The sequence below is a fragment of the Zootoca vivipara genome, chromosome 12 (assembly GCF_963506605.1).
Source record: "Zootoca vivipara chromosome 12, rZooViv1.1, whole genome shotgun sequence".
Lineage (NCBI taxonomy): Eukaryota > Metazoa > Chordata > Lepidosauria > Squamata > Lacertidae > Zootoca > Zootoca vivipara.
Window position 1 is genome coordinate 30,215,693 of NC_083287.1, and position 14,468 is coordinate 30,230,160.

A 14,468-nucleotide genomic window follows, 5' to 3' on the forward strand; every position below is an offset into this window, starting at 1 on the left:
ACCAACCCCGATAAATGAAAGAAATATACAGAGCATGTGCAATTTCTCATTTTAAGACTTGCTTAAAGCATAGCACCATCATGAATACAGGAATAAAATGTAGTATGCTTCTGCTTCCCTTATGATAAACGGATTTTGTTGTAGAAAAGGACAATATTCTTTTAATAGTAAAATGAGCATCTGTAATCCCTTATTTGTCTGGCTGGTCTCCCACTGGCGATTTTTTTTGAAAAAAAACAACAACCACCAAGTACAGTAGAAAGAAAGGATACTGTGGCAACTAGTGGGAACTTCAGATTGCCCATGCCAGCTTAGATGCTGGTGCCGGGCCTGATGTTTGCCTCTGCTTCCACCATTTCCTTTTCTTTGGGTGGTAATTTGAGGGGGCCCTGAGCTGCAAGTCCCTGAACTTTAGCCTGGATATCCTAGCTGCACTACTGCAGGAGAAACTACATTGGGAGAAATCAAGAATCATGTACCTACCAATTGAAATCACTGTCCCCTGGCTAATGTACCTGATTTAGTCATAAAGATAAAAAAGTGTCCCCAACCTCTTGGAAGAATGGGATACAAATGTAGCGAATAAATCAGTGTTATGCCACAGAAGTCTGTTTTCAGCCATTTCCTTTCCTTTTTTTGGTGTGCAATTTCTGATGTGTTTTTTCCATTTTATTAGCAAGGTTGAGGCAATTGGATATGTTTAGCCTTGTAAAGAAGAGACCGAGAAGAGATAGATAGCCATATTCAAATATCTAAAGCAGGCTTCCTCAACCTCGGCCCTCCAGATGTTTTGAGACTACAATTCCCATCATCCCTGACCACTGGTCCTGCTAGCTAGGGATCATGGGAGTTGTAGGCCAAAAACATCTGTACGGCCGAGATTAGATTGAGGAAGCTGTAAGATGGAGCAAACTGTTTTCTGCTGCTCCAGAGGCTAGAGTCCAAAGCAATGGGTTCAAGTTACAAGAACCAATTAAACATCAGGAAGAACTTCCTGACAGTAAGAGCTGTTTGACAGTGGAACAGACTCCCACGAGAGGTGGTGGACTCTCCTTCCATGCAGGGGTTGGATGGCCATCTGTCATGTATAATTGAGTCAATATTCATGTATTACAGGGGGTTGGACTAGATGACCCTTGGGGTACCTTTCAACTCTACAGTTCTATGAGTCTGATTTTAAAGGATATTCATTACCTAACAGTAGAATTAAAGCAAGCAAAGCAGTGTTATCATAGAATTAGCATAGATAATAGAGAACCTGTTAACCCCTCTCTGGTCTCTCTTTAAATAAGGAAATGTTGATGTCTGATTTGGACTCTCTTTTTTTGTAACTATTTAATTCCTGAGAAATTCTAAAACTAAAATAATATAAACCTCATCTCTAGAAATATTGGATAGTTTGAGCGTTTACTTCTTGGACTGGTTCCAGCTTGCAAATTACATTTTACATATTTACTTTCTGCCTGTGACCTTAATTATACCTCTTTAAATCTGTGCTGTCACATTCCTTGCACAGAATGGCCTTCCTGCTATACTGTAAACATGGTTGCATTTCACTGGCGGAGAACATACCATAGAGCATAAATGCCCGTGAGACAAACTGATTTGCTCAGACCATCTCACATGCTTTTATATAGGAATTGTATTAGAAAATTGCTGCACACGTGAAGAGGAAAACACTATGAATTCATAGGCAAGGAAAGCTGATAAGGTTTCAGAAGCAACATACTGTTTTGAGGGGAAATATAGTATTAAGGAAAGTGGTTTTTTTCTGTGTCTCCTGTCTCAACAATAGTTTTCATTTTATGTTTCATTTCAGCTGTTCCATTCAATTCAGAGGACATGTATGGATTTACTTAAAGCAATTGAACTTTATCAAAAAAGGATTTGTTGTAAGTATTTTAGCTGTAGTTGGCTTCACTTTTTCAGCCTAACTTAAACAGTGGTAAAATGAAGATAATGGTGAGGTATTCTGCAGCATTAATCAGAGTTCAACTTGATACTAAAATTATTTATCAGTCTAGGCTTTAAAGATAGCTTTGTACATTTGGCGGAAACAAATATTATGGCTAAGAAAAATATGGTATTACATAGAACTTGATCAAATCCAGTCCAAGCGATTTTGCTGTCTGAGGCCAAAGACAAGATGCCTCTCCCCATTCCATATGCAAATCATGCTTGCAGTTAAATCTTACTTCAACATTGATGACAAGACAGCATCTTCTACCACACCTAAGGGGTGTGGTCTAGCTTACTGGTATTAGGTCAGAGCAGACCACATGACACACTCAGCTCTGTCTGCTGACAAAGGAAAATGGCCAGCAACAGTGTGTGCCTTAGGACAGATGACTAGGGTCCAGCACTGCTGCTCCTCACCCCAACTGCTGTCTAACGCAGCTACACCACTCTTTCTGATAGTAGGGACAGCCCCAAGTTTGATAAACTGATCCAATCTTTGTGTTACACAGAAAACATGAGAAATGTCTCCCTAGCATGTGCTTATATATATGTTTGTCTTGTCAAAGCATGCACCCCCCTCCAAGCTGCTTTTTATGGTAGAAAGGGGGAGGGCTGTATATTTTGTCCTGCAGAGAACAAAAGCAACTTAAATATAGCAGTTTGGGGTATCCTCTGTCCCTCTGCTTGAAGCAGCACCCTCCTGCACCTGCTTTTCAGTGTTAGCTGTTCAAGCAAAACATTGGTTCCAGAGTATGGTCTGAAGGCATAGGAGGCCACTCCCATGCTGAAAATAAGCCAGTCCGGTGGTGGTGGTGGTGGTGGTTATCAGTGAGCGGATAAGTGACTACCTGGGAACCACTTGAACTTCTTGAGTAACTCCTTGAGTTACATGATGGAAGAAAGGCAGGATATATATGTAAGGAAATAGAAAAGAAAAGTAAAAATCATCCATTGAGAGATTGCATAACTTGAGAACTTTTAATTTGGTCCTCACATTTGCTATTGTGTATGGAACTGTAGGACATGCTTTCCTTTGCCTTAGTTTGATTTAAAAAAAATTATCAATATTTTAAAACATTTTCTTAATTTAAATGCAAACTGTGAAACCAAATTTTCTAAATGAAAAATGCAAATATACAGAGGGAATAAAACTGAAGGGTGTGTGGTGCCCAAGTTGTTTCAGTCAGCATCCATTTGACAAGCCCCTTTGAACTTCTGTCACTTGAGCATCAGGCTCAAGGAGTTGAAAGAGAGTGTAAAACAATCAAGGGAAATTCTAGGTATTGTAGTCAGGTCACAGCAGTCTACTTCATCTGATCCCACCAAGCTTATAGCTCTATTCAAGCAAAAAATAGCACGTTCTCCTGTTGCCTTTTCAGCGTAGAGGTCATTTTGCAGTTCTTGTTACATTACACTGAGCCCATGAAGGGATGTGCTGAAGTGAACCCGATCGTCTGTTCCGTAAGTGCGGGGGATTCATGAAGGTTAATTAGAAATTGCAGGGTGATGTTGGAGGGTTATTCTGTGACCTGAATAATGGGGGCAATGCAACATTTCCCTTCTTTAAACTTTGTGGTGCATCACCACTTTCTCTCTTTTTTTAATCTCAGTTCTGTCTCAAGAAGAAAATGAATTGGGGAAATTTCTCCGATCCCAAGGTTCTCAGGATAAAACCAGAGCGGGCAAGATGATGCAAGCTACAGGAAAGGCCCTCTGCTTTTCCTCTCAACAAAGGTATGTTTGACTGGGGAGACTTCATGTCTGAAATAGCTTACCATCCTTGCCCTGCCTTCTGAAGCAGGCCTGCACAAGAAGCCCACGTGAGGTTTCAAGCTTTTTCTGTCTCCAGCATCCCAGCAGTCCCAACAAAAAGCAGGAAAGGACTGCTGGTAGCTTGAGGTCAAGAAAGCTCTCTGGCTATATCTTTTATCTGTTTTTCTTTGGGGGGGGATTTCTTTTTTCCTCAATGTCACTTTTATATTACATTTCTATCCTGTCCTTGTTCCAGTTAGTTCAAGGCAGCATCTACAATTCTCTTTCTCTTCCCCACCTCATGTTTTATTTTCATGACAACCTTGTGAGTTTGGCCAGTAACTCTCTCTCAGCCTAATATCACCCAGTGGGAGCCTCATAGCTAAATGGAGTTTTGAACCTCAGTCTCCCAGGTCCTTACGCAGGATTTTTTTTCTGCCTCCTCTCTGAATTCTCCCCAGACTTTTTACCTGTTCCCTGCCTGTCCTCCCTGAGCTTCTCATTCAGACCCAGGAGAATAGGCAGGAAATTAAAAGATTAAATCCTTCTCTGATTTGAAGACAGAGCTAATGAAATGTGCATCCCCTTCTGCACAGAGGATCCCTCTCAGTTTCCAGCTCAGCCTTCTGACAAAGAGGGCCACACATCTTGACCTCTGGTTTGTTAAAGCCAGGAGTCTTTGCCAAATGTGTTGTCGTTAAGAGGGCTGCCTTTCTCAGAAAAAAGACTCCAGGCACTTCAGGTAAACTCAAAGACCAACAGCTTATTTAAGTACAGCAGGCAGGTAGCCACACTCACTTCCTCCCCCCACTTGCCTCTACAGGACAGTCCCTCTTCAAGGTCTTGACCAGGCATCCCCAAACTGCGGCCCTCCAGATGTTTTGGCCTACAACTCCCATGATCCCTAACGAACAGGACCAGTGGTCGGGGAAGATGGGAATTGTAGTTCAAAACATCTGGAGGGCCGAAGTTTGGGGATGCCTGGTCTTGACCCAGGAGCTAACTATATACACACTTTCTGCTTTTGATTTTAGCTCCAGTATGATCATACACCCACACTCCTTGGCATCAAATGTGCATGTCCACCCTCTGGTTCACTAACTAGAAGATGGTGTTTTCTTTTCATCAGAGAGTTCACCTGTATCCTAGAGACAGGGTGCACCAGGACATTATTGCACCTTCCAATGTCAAAAATATCACAACTTCATTGTCAGGAGGATGGAAGAGCTATTGTTCTTTGGTTTGTGGTATTCAGCCTTGCTGGACACAAGCCAGGGGGAAGCAATCCTTGTTCCAGAAACCTATCAACTGGAAACACCTTAAGAGTTTGTCATATCTTCTTGATAGTGTGCTTTGACTCTGTGCATGGGGGCAAGACAAGGCTTTGTTCCTTACAATCTCACTAGCTACTGTTGTTCCCCCAACTCCAGATTGCACACAAGATCATTGGCCAGGTCAGGATACCTTCAGAGGCAAGGAAATCCTGGACTGGCGTGGACCCACCAGAGCAATATTGTGAGCCATGTGTCTCACAAGAGATGCAAGCTGTTTGGATGGGGAACAGTGTCGCATTGCCAGAAGTTGATAGCCTAGGAAAGAGTACAAAAAGTTCGCTCCAATACCAGTGCTATCTTGTATAATTTAGTATAAATGATATGTGAACCAGGAACATCAGAATGGACCGCCCAATCAAGGAAGAGTCCTTTGAGTTTCCTAATGCTTAGAGAGATACCGTATACCATTATGAGTAGCTTGAGATATTCAGGAGTTTGATGGCTAGGTCACCCATGCATGCACCAAACTGGAATTCTTTGTTGATTAAACTAGCTTTGCTCCAGTTTAATCAGTGAACCTATGTGTGAGTAGGCTATTGTATCTCCAGATAAGTGATAGCAGAAAAGGGTATTGTGTGCTGTATTCTGAGAATTGTCAAGGTGTGTGATTTTGAGGGAAGGTTTCTCGTGATCTCAGGATGGAATAGGAACCATATTCTAGAAAATGCAAGAGGGAACTTTCATCTTTCACCCAGACTGGTTCCATACTTTGAATGCTTAGCCGGTTATCCACATGGCCAATAACTTTTAACTTGTGTCTGCATATTAAATATTAGCTGCTTCACCACAGAACCAGCATACTGTGCAAATTAACTAGGGCTGCTCACTGGTATATTAAATATTCTGTTTAGGCTGCAATGCAACATTCACTTACCTGGAAGTAAGGCCCATTGTATCCAGTGGGACTTACTTCTGAGTAGATGGGCTTAGGATTGCCTTGTTAATTAATTGGTTACATTTCAACAGGTTATAAGCTTCTCTGAAAGGGCCATTTTAAGGATTCTGAAGGAAAGCTTCAGTCTTTGAGAATGTGGAAATTAATGAACTATTAGTGAGAACAGCAGGCTTTCTTAAATCTTTTTTTAATACACCAGAAGCAGTCAGGAAAAAATGGATTGGCTAAATCAGTTCTTGCATCAAGAAATTGTGTGCTGTGTACTTGTGAAAAAAATTGTCCTAAATTTTAACATCTGAACTGAACCTTGTGGCAGAGGGGTGGGGGTTCCATTCTAGTTTGCTTGTTGGCATTCCTTCCATTGGCATTTCCTTTCTAGCAACCCTTGGTCTCTCTGGTTTGCTAATCAAAACAAAGCCTAAAAAGTCTCTTTTGGTTTGCTTGCAGGAGTCCCTACACTTGCCATTTTTGTTTTTGCTTCTTTGGTCACAGGTTGGCATTGCGTACTCCTTTGTGCAGGCTGTACCAAGAAGTGGAGACATTTAGGTACAGAGCTATTTCCGATACGTGGTTGACGGTCAATCGAATGGAGCAGTGCCGAACTGAATACCGAGGAGCTTTATTGTGGATGAAAGATGTGTCTCAAGAGCTGGATCCTGATCTTTACAAACAGATGGAGAAGTTTAGGAAGGTATGAAATTTCCCACCATTTGCTAGAGAGCAATGCTTGAGAAATGGTAATGGAGCATGGATTTTATCCCAGTAAGAGAAATATAGTTCAACATCTAGCACTGAGGGTAAAATTAATCATAAATTGATCTTTCCCATGTGGCAGGATACACTTCATCTGGTAGTGAATATATTTTCCATCTTTGAAAGATGCAATTACTAGAAATGTTTTCCTAAGAGTGTAATCCTATTCACATGTGTGTAAGTGCCATTGAATTTAATGGGACTTACTTCAGAGTAGATACAGAATGCTCTATAAGTAACTGTATTACAGTTGATTATATGTAAACATACATAATATATTACACAAAATAGATCAGATATTACCATAGTAGGGATCTCTTTAGGGTTTTGAGGAAAGACAGATATAAATGTTTTAGGTAAATGTCTGGGCAATACTATACCTGAGAGGAATTCAATTGCACTTACTCTCTGTTGTCTGGGGCAAAGACGGCACGACTCGAGGCAGGTTGAACTCAATGGGAAGGCGACCAAGAGCAGAGCTCGAGGGCTTCCTTTTATTGAAAGCTCAGGATGACAGTTAATCATTACAACGACAGTGTAACTTCTAGCCAATTACAGCAGTGCAGTCCCATACAAGGTGATGTTTCCTGTAACGTCACACCCGGTCACTCCCTAAGACATCCTCCATAGCCCACGTGTTGTTTTGCCATGCCCTCTGTCCATGCTCCAAGCACATGTCACTCTGTAAACACCCCCTCCTAGTTCCCATTGTGTTGCCCTCCTTGGCTTGACCCATCTGGTTTGTCCTGATTCATCCAGTTCCATCCAGATCCTCCTTGATCCTTCTAGCTCTGTTGTGACCTGTTGCCCTGCTGACCTGAGCCTCTGACCTGTCCTTCTTCACGTGTTTCCCATTCTGACATTAGCCGGCTTGCCGTGCTAATGCCCACACTCTCGCAGATCGGTGTGGCTTGCCAGCACCAGATCTCAGTCATTCCCACACATGCCTGCACAATTTCCTCGTGTTATCCCCACAACTCTCAGGTAAACATATAATATATTGCAATCTATAGAAGATGCATGCAGCCTGTGCTTTTCCATGAAGACTATTGATTGCTAGCTTTCTTTGTTGATTCTGCCTCTATACCCAGGTGGAATCTACACACATGTTAAAAATGTTTTGAAAATGCTTTTGTTAAAAATTGTTTCGAAAAGTGCATTGAATTTGCCATAGCTCACAGTCGCCATCTAAGGTCACAATTGCATATTGCACTTTACAACACATTCAAAATGTTTTATTTGCAGCTGTGTAGCTGAGTCCCCAGTGGGTCCAGTCCTCCTGAGCTACAAGTTGCTTCTCAGCTCGCAATCCAGTGAAGGCATCTGTAGCTATATATATTTTTAAAACTGGCTAAGTGGTCTCTGGACATGGGCAGAGGACATTTTGTGTAGCCAGATTCTGCTGAAATTTTTTGCAAGATGGTTGGTTGATTGGGGCAAATCTGAGCAGCAGATCTATGGTATGTGTTACATGCCCTGCCATTTCGGAGACTATTGGTTTGTCAAGAATTCAGGCCTGCATTTGAAGGCCTGCAAATCCCTAACCTTGTTGATATGGAGTTGTTCTAAGAGAGGGAGAAAAATGTTTCTCGGTCAACTCTCTCGGTGCCATGCATAATTTTATAAACTTCTATCATATTGCCTCTTGCTCTCCTTTTCTTTAAACTCAGAAGTCTCAACCACTGCAACCTTTCTTCATAGGGGAGTCACTCTATCCCCTTGGTCATTTGGGTTGCCCTTTTCTGAACCTTTTCCCACTCTTATCGAACTTGCCTTTTAGAATTGTTTATAATACAAAACATCAAGCTAAACACCCTGTAACTTTGAAGAAGCTAACTTCCTCATCTGGACACCAGGTTTTACATAGCGCATCCTGTAACAGCAGTGGATATCTGCATGGCTTCACAGTTGAAAATTTGATAAGCAAATGTCTTACGTTGCCTTGATGAGAATTAATACAGAACTACCGTGTTTAGGTTTCTGCTGTTCTGAAGGGACAGTGGAGCTGCTTTTGTCTTATAGTGTGCAACTCTGATTTGTGCCATTGTGTGGCAGTATTTTACTAGATCTTTCAAGTTATTTGAAGATTTGTATCATAACAAGGGGGACTACACTGTATGTTTTTGTTCAAGAGGTTGTAGATGTACTAGGAAAAGAAAAAGCTGTAAATTCTTTTCCTAATCATGATGAATGCAGTTGACAATGCAGGTGGCGTGGCAATTTTTTATTATGATTGGGTGAATAGAAGTTGTGTGTTACTACATTATTAGAACATTTTTAATACTGGAATATTTGGGACAATTTCAGTTTTCGAGTCAAGTCATTTGTTGCAGTAGGAAACATGGTCAGAATAAAGTTACTTGGCATTTATTGTCTTTTCCCATGTGCAATATATACGTCATTGCAAATATGAAAGTTTATGCCCAATAATGTCATTGAGCTTAAGAATATCTGACTTGGGGCTCGTCCACACTTTGCTTGACCCACAGCTCCAAGAGGGTTTCTATGCTTTCTAGACATGGGTCTGAGTGGTTTTCCATTTGCCCCACTGCTTTCCCCAGGAAAAAAAACTACTGTTTAGCACTGAATTGGAGCAAACATCAATCCACAGAAAAAACAATTAACATTTATCCCAAATCAGAGGTAAGGAGCGGGTTTTTCCCGGGGGGAAACCGGCAGGACAAGTGGAAGTGTGGACAAGACCTCATTGGTGGATAATGTTTATTTTTAGAAAAGTGAAGGTAGAACTGAGTAGATGGGATTTTTATGCATTTTTGGTGTGTTGGGGGAAAGGCAGCACTTTTTTCTGGGGGAATGCAGGGGTACGCATACCCCTAAACATTTTGTGAATCTAAGTTTGGCCTCATTGAGGGGCAGTATTTCAATATGAGTAGAAAAATAAGAGCACCCCTAAACATTTTTTTAAGAAAAAAAGCACTGGGGAAAGGTGAGTAAATTTCCTAAGTACATCACACATATGTTAGTTAAGGTACCTACTGCAAAACACTTGAGTATGTTCCATACGAAGTTGGCAAGGGAGCAGTAGTCTTTTTCATAGTTCCTCAGGAGTGACTTATGTGATGATTTTATCCTTGCTGTGCACATACTGGCATTCCAACTACTGAATGTCGGGGAAACAATATCCCTGTGTTCAAGTGGTCCAGCTGCTTTGTTGGGTTCTCCACCACTCCAATTAAATAGCCCCAAATACCTTTTGGCATTGTTACTGATATCAAGAATGCTCGGTTGCCACATTGCATGCTTAGGTCTACTTTAGATGTTTATATAAACGTATAAACATATTGTGATTATATATCCTTGTGATTAAGGTGTTTTATCTGAAACAGGATATGGGACCTGGCATCCCATTAAGGACTTATCAGGAATGTGCACCTAATGTTTAGGCTTTATTAAAGCTTTTACAGAATTGCATTCAAGACTTGCTTTGAATGATGAGCAGTTTCAAAATGCAGGGTATTTTGCTTCACGTGGCCTTTTTTGTTTTGTGCCTCAATTATGCCAAGCCAAGAGAAATGCCAGCCATTCATTTCGCCTCTTTTTCTTCCTGCCCCCAATTGCAACATATAATTTCATACATTTTAGGCACCTCTTTGCCTTCTTCGTGTGGGTTGGTTTTTGTTGTTGTTGTTGTTGTTGTTGTTGTTGTTGTTGTTGTTGTTGTTTCCATAAATTACATGGAATAATGGAAAAGATCTGCCTATCTGAACTTTACAGCTAACCTGTATATGTTGGAGGTAAAAAGAGAATCTATATAGGTACTCAGTAGCATTCCACCAACTAAAATCTAAGCATTACTGGATGGTGTCTTTCAGTATGACAGTTTTCATGCTCTCTGCGCTACATTGAACACTTACTGGGAAAGGAGCTGCATTTCTTGAAGCATATTGTCTTTTCTCTTTTTCTTCATTCAAGCTGGGGGTGGGGGATGCTTTACTCTATTGGCCTTTATTTTTACTGTTTCTATTCCTTGGACCTTCATCAGTACATACCGGTGAGTTACCTGTCATTTGAAAAAAGCTGGCAAATGGAAATTTCGCAGTCCAACAGAGCTGCCATCAGTCATGTTTACAGGGCAAAAGCAGGACTTTAGCTGTTTTTTTTAGTTGGTCTTTAAGGTGCTACTGAAGAAAAAGTTCCAGAGTTATTTGTGCTGGACTCCTTTTAAGGTTTGAGGTGGGTTTTTTAAGGAGCCATCTATAACTTTTCTTTATTTCTTTGTATAATTGGACAAAAATTGAAGCAATAGCTGCCCCCTTCAGAGGAGGTGAATCCTGCCAGTTTGATAGCTGCAGGGGTTTTCCAGCAAGGGCAACCTTTTCAATTTCGGGGTGGTCAAAACGATACCACTTAATGTCCCTTAGGGTTTCTTGGAGAAATAGTCTGAAAATGTCAGACTTGAGAAAGGTGCTCCTAGATTAGAAACTGTCAAATTGCAGACAAATTGATCCAGAGGGAGAGAGCTTTCCCTCTCTCCACCCTGGCATTTGCTCTTTCTATCACACCTTTCTCACTCTCACACACAGGTATTTTTCTTATATGAAAGATGATAAAGGTGTGGGGTTTTTTAAGCAATCATTTGTCTGTAGCTTCATTTTTGGCTCTAGGTCACCACAAGGTCCTTGGGGAGGGGTACTTTGCAGGGTGCCTTGTACAGAACCTGTTTCACTTGAACAAGCCCAGAATCCCCCCAAAGCACCCCACTTCAGCCAAGGGCTTGTCTGATACCACTGAGCACCTCTAGTGCAAACTCATCCTCGGTCAGTCATTTGTCAAACTCCTTCCATTCCAGAGAGTTGCTTCGGAAGAGGAGACCATGAATTTCTTCTTTAACTGGATTGTGTCTGGCCAGCTTGTGATCTTTCACTCACTGATTACTCGGAGGGAGAGAAGTAGGAATGGAAAGGAAATTTCACTTTAGAGGCATGGTCTTAGAATATTTTTAGTGCAAACATATGTACTTCATGAATTTTAATTGCCATAGCAGGGCCACTAGTTAAAGCATTGTAGTTACTTTATGATCAATAACTGTCTACCTGCAGTCACTTAGTATGTATTAAATGGCTGGGAGAACTACATCATTGCTGTTCATAGGTTAAAAGCAGTGTAATAATGTGTGATAGAGATGCCCTTCAAATCCATAATGAAAACTGCTCTTTAAAAATAGAAGCAAGCTTCTGGGAACATATTACATCATCTTAAGATGTATTGCTTGTAGAATGTTGTAGTAACTGTAGACTGAATGCCCTTGAGTGATTTCCTTCCCCATCTGCTCCATTTTAGTCTTAAGAAATAAAAAAACCTGAAATGATGATCTAGGAGAAGTGCTTTTAAATTAATGAATGAAATTAAAATAAAAGTGATATTGTAGATACACAACTCTTCCAGTTATTCCAAATTGCTCTGTGATGCAAGTGAAACTAGGGTAATGGGCTCTTTTTAAAACTCTTGGACACATTCAGAATCCAGCAGAACTCAGTGTATGTATTACAGTTAATAATACAGTTTCTGTATCAATGTTCCCCCCCAAACAGAGACCTGAATGAGTCACTGGGAATGTTTGGATAATCATATTTTGGCTTAATACATGGAGATATAAAGGACCCCTTTGCTAGTGTGCACAAGCCCTTCACTCCTCTGAGGTGCAATCAATCAAATTGGACAGCTCCTTATTAAACATAGTTTCCCATTTTGTCCAAACCAAGAACCTGGAATTAGCCCATGGTATTAAACTAACTTCAAACCATGGCTTAATATCCCGTATTGTTCCGTAGCTTGTATTTTCCTGGATTATTTTTTTAATGACTGGTTATTGTGTACTGGTTGCTGTTGTAGTGTTTTTTGAAGAAATGTGAAACCATTGATAGTTAAAGACTTCCTGGCACAGGCTTGTGAAGGGGTTGCATACATTGGCACAATGCTTGGCCATATCTCAGCTTCTTAAGATGAATTCAAACCAGCTCACTGTTACATCTCAAAAGGAAAATATCTGCTTTGGGGTTGTTCACAACCTGTAAAGATTTTCTGTTGATATTAAACAGTCACTGTGTTTCAGATCTTCACTATAACAATAATGAAAAATGTGTTATGTTAAAGGTTTATCATCATCATTACTATTACGGCTATACTTGCTGTTGTACTATAGTCAGTGTGAACAATATAAATATTGGAGCTCGATCCAAGAGAGGTATACTGTAGATTTACAGAATGCCCTTAGATTGCTTTCTCAACTTTAATCATGAAATTATATTTTAGAAGTTTCTTTTTTTGCTATCTGACTCTTGACTTCATATTAAACTATTGATGTAATATCTGATTACATTAGTGTGAAAATTTATAAATGTAAGCTGCTTGCTAGCTCTAGGAAGCAATAATTGCTCACTCTTCTTCTTGACTTTGCTTCAATGTCAGAGGCATAGCATGAGGGGTGCTGGGGGTGCCATCCCCCCAGGTGTGGTTTCAGGGTGGGCGCCTTCCTGCCCGTCATGAGCCATTGCATCCTTGTCAGACACCCTCCAGCAGGAGGGAGCCTGAGGAGGTGGCAGCAGCTCAGACGTCCGGAAAGCCCTGTGCTCCTCACAAAAGGAGCATGGGGCTGGCGCTTGCCTGTTACCTCCTTCTCAGCTGCCCTCCAGCTGGAGCTTGGAGGACACCTGAGAAGGGCGCAACAGCTCAGACGTCCTGCGAGCTCAACGCCATTTTTGAGAGTCTCACAAAGTGATGCTGGCTTGCAGGGCGGCGTGAGGGGCAGCCAGGCAGACTGTACAGCATGGCTCCCAAGCATCGGAGAGACGGTGCTGCCCCTCTGTCTGATGCTGGGATGATCCAGGGCTGCAAGGGCGCAGACTGTCCTATCTGTTTGGCAGAGCAATAAATATTCATAATTTGAGAAGTGAACACATTGTGCTGTTCAGGTACTTGGGCTGCATAAAACTGGAATGTAGCCAAATGGGCCCTGCAGGTGATTCTGGTGATATGCATGATGGCATCTCCTAAATCACGAGTGGGAAACCTCTGACCCTCTAGATGTTGGAATCCAACCGCTAACAACCCCAGCCATCAGCATCATGGCTGGTGGTCAGGGATGATGGTAGTTGTTACCTTCCAGGTATTGCTGGACCTAAAGTTTCCCATCCCTGTCCTGGATATTGGGAGTTGTGGGAGCATGGGTTCAGTTAGACGCCCACAATAATAAGTGCAATACATCACTAATCATACACATACAGTATGTCATAATACATACAGTATACATAAATAAGCTTACATAATTTTAAATAACTACTTCTGATCATAGTTTTTTTTATATATTTCCTTAAGGGTGGGGAGAGGGAACATTGCATAACAATATCATTCATGTTCTCAAAGCCTAGAAAATATATATCAAATGCTGCATTTCATAAAATTCTTAATTTGCACTTACCGTAATAATGCACATGGTTGTACAGAGTCCTGTACCTTCAAATTCTCATACATAACAAAAATATTGCACTTTTCACAAAACATAAACATGTCTACGCTTTTCTTGCTGTAAGAAAATGTATCAATTCCAAATTCTCTATAACAGTTCTAAGAAGGTTGCATTATGTTTCCTGTTCCTCATAACTGAAAGACATTCTAAATACCACAAGGGGGTGTATTATAATCTCCTGATCCTCTGTTTTAACTTACATAGCTAAATAATAAAATTAGGGGATTTGAAGGAACACAATGAGAATTTTTTCTATATACCGTAGATAAGAATTAATTTCCTTTTTAAA

At 41.0% G+C, this 14,468-nt stretch overlaps 1 protein-coding gene across 9 annotated transcripts in view; it reads left to right on the plus strand.

The window, feature by feature from the left end:
- ICA1 (islet cell autoantigen 1) overlaps positions 1 to 14,468 on the plus strand; it is a 61,517-nt gene that overhangs the window by 12,592 nt on the left and 34,457 nt on the right. For all 9 annotated transcript variants that reach the window (XM_035129091.2, XM_035129092.2, XM_035129082.2 and 6 more), the window contains exons 4-6: positions 1,820 to 1,892; positions 3,570 to 3,693; positions 6,433 to 6,631. In XM_035129091.2, coding sequence (XP_034984982.2) covers positions 1,820 to 1,892; positions 3,570 to 3,693; positions 6,433 to 6,631 — 396 coding nt within the window. The remainder of the gene's footprint in view (positions 1 to 1,819; positions 1,893 to 3,569; positions 3,694 to 6,432; positions 6,632 to 14,468) is intronic.